This window comes from Emys orbicularis, chromosome 7 (assembly GCF_028017835.1).
Source record: "Emys orbicularis isolate rEmyOrb1 chromosome 7, rEmyOrb1.hap1, whole genome shotgun sequence".
Classification (NCBI taxonomy): Eukaryota; Metazoa; Chordata; order Testudines; family Emydidae; genus Emys; species Emys orbicularis.
This window is the reverse complement of record NC_088689.1, coordinates 19,613,262-19,625,944: the sequence shown is the minus strand read 5'-3', so window position 1 is coordinate 19,625,944 and position 12,683 is coordinate 19,613,262. Positions and strand designations below refer to the sequence as shown.

General features: G+C 44.8%; 1 protein-coding gene across 1 annotated transcript in view; it reads right to left on the bottom strand.

The window, feature by feature from the left end:
- Positions 1 to 5,725, bottom strand: part of LOC135881088 (deleted in malignant brain tumors 1 protein-like) — a 55,405-nt gene extending 49,680 nt beyond the window's left edge. Inside the window, exons 1-4 of the mRNA XM_065407592.1 lie at positions 5,659 to 5,725; positions 3,453 to 3,482; positions 2,952 to 2,996; positions 1,956 to 2,106 (exon numbers count right to left, since the gene is read on the bottom strand). Coding sequence (XP_065263664.1) covers positions 1,956 to 2,106; positions 2,952 to 2,996; positions 3,453 to 3,482; positions 5,659 to 5,725 — 293 coding nt within the window. The remainder of the gene's footprint in view (positions 1 to 1,955; positions 2,107 to 2,951; positions 2,997 to 3,452; positions 3,483 to 5,658) is intronic.
- Between the last annotated feature and the right edge of the window lie 6,958 nt (positions 5,726 to 12,683).

The following is a 12,683-nucleotide window of genomic DNA, read 5'->3' as shown; positions in this document are numbered from 1 at the left end:
ACTTGGTAGGGCCCTAACTATCAGAGGGCCTGCAGGGTTTTCAATGGAGACCGATCAGAAGAAGCTTTTTGCAAAGAGAGCTGCTTCCTGGTCACAAGAGCACAGCCAGATGTTGGTGCACAGTGTCTGGGCGCCCCTGCACACACAGCCCCATGGGGGCAGGGAGGGCAGAGAGCAGAGTGGGAACGAAGCGACTACAGGGAGGGGGAGTAGCATAGCTCCTGGCTCAGCATGGCCAGGGAAGGGATGACCCCCCAACACTCTGGCTGTTCCCCCCCCCTGCAGGGCAGCCGCTTGGTCCCCACTATGCTTTCTGACCCCTTCTGCCCTCCCTGGGGCTGTGCATGCGGGGGCATCCGGACAACGTGCACTGTGCGGGTGGCGAGTGGGAGCCAGCCAAAAAGCCTCCCAGGGATCCCCTATCCCTGCCTCCCGGGGTGCAGCGAGAGAGGGGATATTGGATTCCTAGGGAGTGCTGGAACACACTGCACGCCAAGCTCTGGGGATGCACTTCGCTCTGTAGCCAGCAGAAGCCAGGCTGGGTGTGTGAGTGTTTCTCCTCTGAAACCCACATATTATTAAACTTCAAAACAGACAGCAAAAAATAAATAAAAAACCAGCAAAACAAAAACACCTTCATTGAAAATCCCATTTTGAATCTTAAGAGTTGCAACGTTTCCTAGTTTGACAGTCCTGGAGACTGATGTCCCAATTATCCTCAGAACAAGTGCACATGGGCATTTTCCTGCCAATGTGACTCAGCCTAGAGGTGGTGAGACCAATTCTCAGATTAGATGGTAGTTCAGTATAAAGCCTTCACAAACTGCGATCATTCTCCTGAGACAGCCACCAAATGAGCTAATAATGTGGTATATGGACTCATAGCTCCTTATGGGCACCTGAGTCCCATCAATAGCACTGTCACAGGAGGAAAGAGAATGGGCAGTAGAATTTCCCTACTGTGCAGCATATTCGTCGGGTTAGAGTGTCAATGCTAGGGTGGGGGGGAGGGGAAGCTAGGCATTCCGGGATAGGGTTACTTTGACTTGGGTGTCCGCACTGCAGTGTGGATACCAGAGCCCTAGGTTAGAGCTCCGGTCAGAAAATCCTTTATCTAGGTTTAAAATGCAGTGTAAATGCTCAAGCCCAGGGTTCCCTGACATGGGTCAGCTGACTTGAGTCCCACTAACCCTAGGCTTTCACTGCTGCGTAAACATTCCCTATGTTACTGTACAATGTGCTCACGCTCTATCAACAAATGTACAGGTGAAGATTTAACAAATTTAATATTTAACATTACAATTTTAATCCTCTTTAAAGAAACCTGTGAGAAAATAAAAATACTTCATGCATACCTTTAACCAAATGAAGTTACAATATCATGGTATAGATAGGACTGATGTTCTGAGAACATTTCTTTGTGTCTTCAAGTCACCATCTGAGTGATCTAATTTCAACATGTTATGTTATGTGTGCACTGCAATTTACTTACAAATCAACATTAGATGAAGAGCACAGCCTAATCTCCTGAATTCCCCAAGTTATTGTATTCATTATACTTAACGTTTTCTACATATGCTAGATGACGTGAAATTGCAGTTATATATATCACATGCACACAGAAGACAGAATATTTTTTTGTAAAAACGAAGCCTAATTGCAACAATCTTTCAGAGTTTTTGCAATGTAACCAACCCATGTAATGCACCCAGTCTGGTGCTTTTGAAGTCAGGTGTGCACATAGAAATGTAATTAGTATAGACGTGAGTCAGGAAAATTCATTAAATGGGATGAACATACATGCTTAATGGTGCTACTCATACATCCATAATGCATTCAAATGGTTAAAGGGCCCTCTAATAAAGATCAGTGAAAATAAATGACCAACTGGATAGCACAATAATTAAAGATCAAAAAAGGCTAAATTACTTATAAATATCTAGTGCTTTACTTACGCAACATGGTCAAACTGGACGTATACGTAAGTATTATATTCCACTTGTATTTCCCAGATGCATCGTGCATTGTTTGGATAGTAACTAGGATAGTTTGGACTAGAGAATTCCCCAGAAAAACCTGAGAGGTGGCCACCACAGTCGTAATAGGCTAAAAACATACATAAAAGCAAAGGTCAATATTTCTGTAATTACAATTATAGTTACAGAAACATTAATTTGTGAGTCTGGGAGGTCATATTGGATTGTGACAATCAGAGTAAAAAAAGCTACACATAGGAAGTGTGATCCCCAGCTATTGGGAAGTAAAGACATGACTAAGATAATTCCATTCTTCAAGCACAGAATAGCAAGGTTTTGTGTACAAATCTCCACAGAACTGTTATTCCAGCCTGCTCCACTGAAGTCAATGGAGTTATACTGATGTCAGTAAGGGCAGAATTCAGCCCAAACACTTTTAAAACTGTGTAGAAATCAGTGGTTAATTTCTCAGAGTTTCATGTGAGTGTTTCTTTGTTTTTGATATAGGAAGATTTACCTCCTTCCACAAAGTTGCCTTTCAACTAACAAGCTCAAAGGATCCTAAAAAAATCATATGTGCAGGGAGGAGGAGGAGCACTTTTGAAAATCTGATCCTCAAAGAAAAATTGTAACTGTTGCAAATGTGCCTTACTATCTCCTGGCGAAGGATAGGGAACAGAAGTGACAGTGTGTGGGATGGACTGAGGAGAACTATATTTATTCTCCACACCTCAATTCTCTGAGGGTACAATATGTTAGACTATGGCTGTGACATGCATCTGTACTGTTCAACAAATGTACTGAACCAGGTTTGACTTTTGGCCCTTCATATTGCTATTCAACCTGTCCTTCCTCTCATTTCAGTCACATGGCAACGGCTCCCTGAAATCATACGTTACAGTTGCAAAACATTTCAAGCACAGAATCCCATAAAAGAGAAATCTCTGAGAGAAACCAGCATGAGTTAGCACTTACCAGTTGTTGTGTACCAGGGCCATGATGGAGTGTATCCCGGTGTTTCTGCAGGAAGATAACAGGCAAAACTAGAGACCTATGGTGAATTTTCACAGGGTGGCCAAAAGTATATCCCCTTTGCCAAATTCCAGCTCCCTACACCCAATCATGGAGGCTCAAGAGCTCCTTAATGAAACAGTTTAAAGAATGTTTTTAACCTGGGCAAAACTACATGTTTTCCCTAATCTTATTTTTGAAAACAGAAGAAATTTTGTAGCTGAAACTTCCCAAAATACATCAGTGTGTGGCAAACATTCATGGATTTGAGCCTAAATGGTTGAAGTTTGGCAAAATTATAAGCAACTGAAAATTGGACCTTATCATGGACAGTGTTAGGCAACCTTAAGTAAAAGTGGCACTAGCAGCTCTTCCTGTAATAAATTTCAGTAGTGATTCTGTACATGTGCATGTCAGCATATTAAAATGTATGTCTCGATGGATAATATGTAAGTGATAAGTTACCTGTTTCTGAAGCTGTTGTATATCCAGAAACTGTTAGGGTGAAATGTGAGAAATTTTAGCATCAGTTAATAGTGTTTTATAACTAGAACTGGGCAAAATTTTTAGGCCAAAACTTCTTCCAGAAAAAAAAGGTAGATTCAGCAATACCAAAACATTTTGCAATTTGCATAGAATTGAAACTGTAAATTTGGAAGCAATGCATGATGCTATTGGTCAGTTACAGGTGACCTGAAGTTATATTTTCTTGCAGTCAGTCTATAGCTGTCATCAATAGCACGACTGAACACTGGGACTGGGTGAATAAAGGAGTTTTCGGTTCTCTGGCAGTTTCAATTTTTTTTTTTAAAAATCCATTTGGTTTGATCTGAAACTGAAAGTGCCCCCCCCCCCCCAAATATCATCAAAATGACAAAAACATTATTTTAGATCAAATGAAATGATTTTTGGAGCATTTTAAAATAGAAGCACAGGAAATAAAGGGTTAGATTCACAAAACAGTAGGAGGAAGCTTCCTTATACCCTTTAACTCAGTGGTTGGGACGCTCACCTAAGATGTGGGAGACCCAAATTCAAGTCCCTTCTCCACTGACTATTTAATTATTTATATAAAGTAGACCACCTTCAAAAGAAAAGTTTGAGAGAGCCCCACACCAAATATCCCATAGTCCATTGGCTAGGGCTTTCTGCTGTGACATGGGAGATCCAAATTCAAATCTCTGCTCTGCATCAGGTAGAGAGAGAAATTGAACCTGGGTCAACCACATCCCAGCTGAGGGCTCTGCGCTAAAGGTTATAAGGGAGCCACCATTGTCTACCTCTTTCTCATCTTTCTATTTGCTTAAGCTGTCCATTAGGGATGTAAATTTACAGGTCTGCTCACTGCAACACAGGTGAAAGGTGCCAAAAATACAGAGGTGCCTGAAACAGCCAATGGCATAATGCATAGAGAGCACTGGAAATAATCTCTCCCACTGGGAAGCAGTGCTCAAGGAACTGGGCAGTAATGGTGAGAGTTAGTAGAAAAAATGTGGGAGAAGCTGGAGGAAGCAGGAGTCAGGGCCATCCTGAGGGAGGAAAGATGTGGAGCGTCTGAGGAGGAAATAGGGGATGGGGAGAAAGAAACACACACAGAGAGAGAGACTAGAGGAAGAAAGGTGGCTAGGTCAGATAGTTAGGAGGCCAGCCATCTGTTCAGCAGGGAGCACACAGGTAACTCAGATCCCATGATTGGTAGGTTAGGAAGGATATTTCAGATTAGGGAAGGAGCCAGATTTTTAAGTTGTTTTGAAGAAGTTGCCCAGCTTTAAGGTTACAGTTAGGGTTCACTCATATATCCTTATACCCCTGTTATAACATAACCATTCATCAATACACTGAAAAGATAGACACACTCTATAGCACACTCGCCCTTTAAATTTTTCATTTAATCAAGGGCCTGATGTGAATAAAAATAACTATAATGCTGCTTAAATACTAGTTATGAAAATCACCCACCGTGTTTCCAGGTACAAAGTCTAAGTTATATAATATGAGCTTTACAGGATTGTTTAGAATAGGTTGGTTTAACATTTTGAACCGGTTACCCAAACTAATCATATAACATAGCAAGAAAGAAAATCACTGACAAAGGGAAGATGCCGGCATATTGGGGTGTGTGTAATATTTCATTTGCCCCAAGTACACTATGATAATTTTACAAGCATATCTGATTACATGTCATTAAAATATATTTAATGAAATATAAACTGGGTGATTCATTGTGGACCTGGAAATATTACATTTGAAGAACTTTAAAATAAATATGCTTTTTAGCAAGAGAAACCACATCCCTCCTTAATTCCCACCCTGAACACAAAGATTTGGAGACATGAAATCAGTAACTTACAGTATATTGATTGACTTGATTTCAATTGTGATACAAGCCCTTAACACAAAACCCTAGGTAGTGGGAGCAAGGTTAATTTAATCATACTGAGCAGTTTATTACATGGTTCAAATAATAGTTCTAGTTAACTAGCTTCCTTGGCTCACATTTTTCAATAGAACAAAGCTGTGCTAGCCAATGTGGCCCTACACTACCTTTAATTTTTGCACAAAACTCCCATTGCCATGACTGGAAGTTCTAAATGTGGACCCAGTGACAATGAGCAAAACTTCTCTTTACATTTTTGAAAGAATGACTTTGCAAGAATTGTAGGCATTTTACCTGTGGTAGTCTGCAGAGTTTCGGACATTAACAGTATCATCCAAGTGAAGAACATTGTGGTACCCATCTTGTCAGGGTGCCTGACAAAAGCTGCATCAGAATTTATAGGCATTAACTATGGAGGGGCGCGGCTCAATATTCTGTTCTGCGTCTACACTAAATCAATACAAAGTGATTTCATTTCAGTCTCAGATGAAGGTGTTCCTGGTTTTATTTTATTTTATAACTTCCTGGTCTCTGCAGGAAGATATTTGAACAGTTGCACTTCTCACTTCCTGGAGAACATCCTTGGCGTAAAATACCCCACGTACCTTTTACTCACGTATGAATCAAAAGTTACCTTTCACATCTCTAGGGTGGATCCAGGGGCTTTATTCTTCCTAGCTACTGCTGATGGCATGAAAGGGTTGAGGCTGTAGATGGCAGTGAGGTGCTTCTACAGGGCCCTCAGATTTACCTTCCTTCAAGAAGGAATGGTGTTTGAAGGGTCAGTCAGTTGTCTGCAGTTCATAATTAAGAAATGTGACTGAGTCACAGCATCACAAATAAACTACTGCCAAGTATTTGTAGAATATTTTATTAGTGTCTTTTTGACATTTTGGGGTTCACTCAGACCAGTAACGGATTCAGTCACATCCACCTTGTAATGTTGGGTGTCTTGTGGCTGTGCTGTTTTGGTTTATAGCTCTGACCCTAACAACCTGCCAACAGCCCACAAGCTGGCTTTGCTCAACTTGGTTACTCTTTGCAGGCTACTCCTTGTAGCCTTCTAATCCCGAATTTGCCCCAAAATCATCCTACTGCAGGGGCCAGTATCTCTCATTGAAGACTCACAGAGAAAGTTTTAAGTTCACTGTCTCTACACAGACAATAAAACACTCCAACCTGTTACATTTCTAGAAGCATACACTTTATTGCTCTTACACAGCACTGATGATTTATAATCAAAACAAACCAAGCTTATTAACAGATTAACATAGATTAAGTGATACCAAGTAAAAGGGATAAAATTAGAAATGGTTACAAGAAAATAAAAGTGAAAATATGTTTCTAAAAGATTAAAAATTAACCTAGCAAGATACAGTCTTTATTCAAGATGGGTTCTCTCACCCACAGTCTCCTTTCCAGGGCTTTTTTCTGGCCAGCCTTACCAGGACCCATTACAGCGATCAAATCACTTGGTTTCTTTGTCTCCTAAGGTAAAGAATAAAGACAGAGTCTCTCTTTTGGTTCCTTATATCCCCAAAGGGATTGTCTGTGGCCATGTCTACACTACAAAGTTTTGCCAATGCAAGTTACATCAGAGTACAGACACCGCAGTTGGTATATCACTTATGCACATGTATACTGGCTACTTGTGTCAGCAGTGCATGTACTCAGCAGGAGTGTTTGTACAGATGCACAGTGCAGTGCACCATGGATAGGTATCCCATGCTGCATCCTGCCACCGTTCAGCACACTGACTTTTGGGAAGTTTTGGCAACGCCTGGTGGGTTAAAAACAATTCACGCAGGGGCACCAGGAAGCAAGGCATCAACTTCCCAGTGTGCAACTAACTCCATCCCATAATGTCATCGGTATCCCATAATTTTCACACTTTTTTTCAAAATCCCACAAACCCGCACAGCCCTCCTCACTGTCCACCAACTCTGACAGAAGCGTGGATCCTGCACAGCTCTGCACTATTGTCAGGAGTGTGGCAAGCACAGGACTCAAGATCCTATGGTATCTGCAGAGCCATAAGAAGAACCGAGTCTGTGGGGAATATGATTTCTCGGAGGACAGATTGCTGCAGGATATAGCGAGAACCAATTCAAGGTTGTTGGTGGCATTCATGAAGCAGCTGCAGATGGGCCTGAGAAATGAGCATTGAGTGGTGGGATTGCATTGTAACGCAGGCTTAGGATGCCATTTTTAGGATGCCAAGACATGGCTGAAGGACGTTTAGCTGCTCAAGGCCACATTCCTGGAACTGTGTCCCAGCCCTCCAGTGCAGAGAAACCAAAATGAGAGCTGCATTAGCAATGGAGAAGCAAGTGGTGATTGCACTGTAGAAACTTGCAATGTCAGATTGCTACTGATCAGTGGGAAATCAATTTGGCATTGGAAAACACACTGTGAGGCCATTGTCATGCAAGTGTGCAGGGCCATTAATTGCCTCCTGCCACGTAGGACTGTGACTCTCAGCAATGTGGAGGACATAGTGGAAGGATTTACAGCATTGGGGTTCCTGAACTGTGGTGGAGCAATAGATGGCATGCATATCCCTATTTTGGCACCAAACAGCCTTTCCACAGTGTACATCAACAGAAAGGGCTACTTTTCTATCATTATGCAAGCAGTGGTGGATCACTAGGGATTCTTCACCGACAACAATGTGGGCTGGTCATGGAAGGTGAGTGATGCTCACATCTTTAAGAACACAGGACTGTTCAGAAAGCTACAAGCAGGGACTGGCAGATTACCATTGGGAATGTTAAAATGCCAATAGTGATCCTGTGGGACCCAGCCTATTCCTTGATCCCTGGACTGATGAAGCTATACATCAACCCCCTCTACAGCAGTGGTCTCCAAACTTTTTTGATCGCGCAGTAAACAATTTTTGCGCTTGCACCCCCTGCTCCCGGCCGAACTGTCGAAGCAAAAAAAAAAAAAAAGCCGCTCGGACTCCCGGCCGAACTGCCGATGTGGGAAAAAAAATAAAAAGCGGTGCTGCTCCAGCAGCTCTCCTCCTGCCGCGCACCCCAAAGGATCCTCTTGCACACCCCCTGGAGTGCGCGCACCCCACTTTGGAGACCACTGCTCTACAGCATCAGGGAAAGATTCAACTACTGGCTCAGCAGGTACAGAAAGACAGTTGAATGTTTGGGGACCACCGCAGTATATTATACCATTTGCCAGAAATATCTGTTTTGTGTTTCTATAACTTACCTTATTTATGAAGCTAGGTTGTTGGCCTATTGCTCAAGCCCCAACACGGGGGAGGGGCACAGTTAACTGCTTTTTGTCTGGTCCCTTGTCTTTGAAACTCTTTGACTTGTCTGGTTGGGGTGGCCCTACAAAGAGTTAAAACTCCCACCAGCATAGCTCTTAATGGGGTGACCAGATGCCCCGTTTTTAAAGGGACAGTCCCATATTTAAGCCCTCCTGCAGGTGTCCCAACTTTTTCTTAAAAACGGGCAAATTGTCCCGTATTTTCTGTCTTCCCCTCATCAGTACAGGTCTCTCTCATCTTACGCTGGGGTTATGTTCTGCAGTCAGCGCCTAAAGCGAAAATCGCGTATAGTCAAAATCACATTGAGTGTAAGGGCGGGCGCAATCGCCCGCACTACAGAAACAGTATTTAAATTGTTATTTTTCTCTTTTTTGTTGTTTTTTTGTGTGATTTTGCTGACCACGTAAAGTTGAAATTGCACATGTTAAATACGCCTAAGATGCGACAGACCTGTATTGGCAGGTCCTGCTGCTGGTCGGATCCCTGCTCACCAGCTGCCCGCCCACCAGCGGTAAGTGGGAAGGTCCAGTGGCAGACGATGGGGGTTTGTGTGCAAGGCTGGTGGTGGGGCGAAGATGCAATGTGCAGGGCCGGCCACTCCCCTGCTGGTCTGTCAGCGCAGCCCCTGCTGCATGCCAGCTCTCAGCCAGCAGGACTTGGTGAGTGTGGGCAGGTGCCAGGCGGCAGCCGGTTACATGTTGCCTCTGCTGCCCATCCATCCACCCTTTACATGCTCCCCTCTTGCTGTCCTCTCCCTGCTTTGCCCCTTCACTCCTCCCAGCTCCTCCATATCCCCCCAGTGGGGCACGTCCCACTCCCAGTGCTGTGCAGAGAACCAGCCCCTGGTTGGCATGTTCAGCTCACCAACAGCCTGGCTAGCAGGCTCCTTTCTTCCTCCCCTGCCTCTGGCTGGGCCGGCACCCTGGGAAATCCCCAAACCCTCCAGCCTGGGATGCTGGCCAGGAGGAGCCGAGCCCTGCATGTGCCAAAAAAAAGCCCGCACAGCGCTGGCACGGGGAAGCCTCTCCGCCCCTCAGCTAATCTCTGGGAGTGGCAGGGGGAAGTAATTTCCAGCCTGTTCACACCCTGGCCCTGCAGGATCCACAGCAGCCCCCTCTTTACCTGCCCCCCCAGGTCCTGCCACCAGGGAGCATGAGGCTGCTCCATCCCCTAGGTACCTTCCCCTGCTGAGCCACCTCTCTGGCCAGGTTTGTTGAAGCCCCTGCAGTCAGGATCCCTGGGCTCTGGTGCACAATGCATCCTTTGGGCTTAGTCCCTTCCTGCCCATGCTGAGGCAGCTGGGTTATGTCGGTGGTCAGCAGCAGCCTGGAGGTGTTAGCTGATTTTCAACACTGTGCAAGCAGGAAGGGACAAGCTTCTTCCAATCATGGAGTGGGAGTGGGGGAGAGGGGAATGATGATCTCTGCAAAGACACGGGCCAGGTCATCGCTCCCCCCTCTCCTCGACAGTGCTGAAAGACTGCTGCTGGCCACATTCTGGTGTGAACCCCGGCAGAAATCTGGGGAGGTGGGCATGTGACCCTGCGTGCCTCTGCACATGTTGCCTTGCAAAGACGTGGCACTGGGTACCTGGAGACGTGGGTCCATCCCGGGCACCCAGACAGGCATGAGAGAGAGCGCCAGGCAGGGAGGGTCGGATCAGTCAGTCACCCTCCCTGTGTGAGAGAGGTGTGTGTGTGTGTTTTTCACCGCTCCCCATGTGAACCCTAAAGTCTTGAAGATAAGAAGGCAAATAAAAAGAATCCAACTACGCAGTATTTCTCTTTAACAGTGTTGATTTGAATGTTTGTACTGCATAGTTCTGATTCATTGCTATTGTACTCGCTTGAATACGAGTAATTTTAACAAGTGTCCTGTATTCAGCATAGGGAAATATGGTCACGCTAGCTCTCAAGGTCTTTGGAACACGCAAGCCTTCACAGGGAAAAAGTGTTTAAATCTGGGGACCTAGAAAATAAGAAATTCTCCCAGCCATTTCCCCAAAGTGATATTTATATCATTACCCAACTTTATTTTTGAACCTTTTCCTAAAATAGACTACACACCGTTTACAGCACACCTTTTGCCTTTCATCAACTCAATCCCCACAGTTTAGATAAACTGAGAATCGGCTATGCAGATCACCAGGAGGGTTTTGAGGATCAGTGGTGGTCCATGGATCACAAGTTGAGAAGCACTGTTTTAGTTCATGTGGGATTATGGACCAGATCCTCATCTGGGTGTAAAATAAATACAGTTTGACTGAAGTCAATAGAGATGCATGTACACCATCTGAAGATCTGGCTCTGATTATTCAGTAGTAGTAGATGGGGTACTGATACCCGACACCTCTGTGTTCCTGGGGAACCAGGGTGCAGTATCCAGCCAGACTCATGAAAGACACCCCCCCCCAGCCTCTGCTTAAACCAAAGCCCATCAGAAAAAGACAAGATTAAGACATCTCCATTAGCATACAGAATGGAGAGCAAAGACAACTCCCCTAGCCTCATCTGCATGAAAGATGGGACAGGAAGACATCTCAATTTACATACAGAATGGAGAACAGAGAACCACACTGAATTCTGGGACCAGAAAAAGCAGGGAAGCACTGCATCCTGGAAATCTCTGCTTCAGATGCTAATGAACCTACGCCTGCACACACACCCAGCTCAGCAGTTATCAGACCAATTCTAGTAATGACTCCTTAATTAATATCCAAATACTGAAGCAGCCTAGTTGCATTGTGAGCTCCCTGGAAGAAAACACCACCCATAGCCAAGAGTGATCAGATCCTATTGTCTAGTCTAAAGAAAACCCTTGAGTCATCAGTTTACCTATAAACAAATCTAGTGTTCTCCCTTGAACCATTGTATTTTCTCTACAAAAATCCCTACTCACCCTCTAGTCAGGGTTCTGATGCTTAGATCCAAACTATGCATCAGTTCCACTGGAACTCCATCTTCTGACTGATCATGCTGGGGGCTCTGCCTGTCTCCAGCATTCAGGACCCTCAGCTACCACCATCGCCTGGGAACCCCGACCAGTTCAAGCCTCATGGAGTGGGTGAGATTTCCCCCCCTCTTTCTCTCTCTGTTTTCCTTTATACCTTAGGTATTAACCTTTAATCATGTATGTTAGGTTGGTTTAGTCCTCCTTGTGTAGTTATCACTATTATTCAATAAATAACTTCTACGGTTAAGTTGGTTGCTTCTCTCTCTCTTGCTGAACTTTACTCGTTTGTGTTTTTAGCTTCCCCCATTCACTCTACAGCAACGCTTCTTTTACCTAAGCTAAAGATCCCTGTAGTGCCCAAAATACTGTGGGGTTTGCTCATCGAGTAGGTTACTGCCAGTACAATTGTGTTGGGGGAGTGGGGATAGGGATGTGCTGAATTTGGGACGCATAAGGGTAACAGCTTGAAAGTGCTGCTTGACCCAGTCCATGGAGCCCAGGGGCATATAAGGAGAGACAGCTTGAAAGTGCTGCTTCCTCCAGCCCAGTGAGTCCAGAGACATATAAGGGGTCAGCTTGACAGTGCTGATTGACCTGGTCCGCTCAGACTTGCTCTGTTAATGTACGTGTGGGTGTGTGGGTGTTCATCCGGTTCTGGGGCAGGTGTAACCCAGCCCTAGGAACCCTAGGTTCTGCAGGATAGCTCCATTGGGAGGGGACTTGCAGAAGGGAGAAGTAGAGCTCCATATGAAAACACAAGTGACACAAGCAGTACATTGACAGGATTACTGAACCCCCTTCCTCAGAGGAGTAACCCGAATAAATGAGCATACCCCAAAGTAATGGGCACATCTGGTAACAGTACAACAATCAATCAAATGACCCCACACATTGATCCCTAATGCCCCTCCCACCTGTCACCATAAAACCCACCCAGGGGTATTACTTCCAGGGTCAAGATTGACACATGACCGGAAGCAAGGGTTGGCATGTGACCCCTCTAAGAACTCCTCCCATTGCCCTCTACTAATTGGAGTGAGTTTCAGCCTCTTAGGACTGCCACAAGAACAGATTTGACC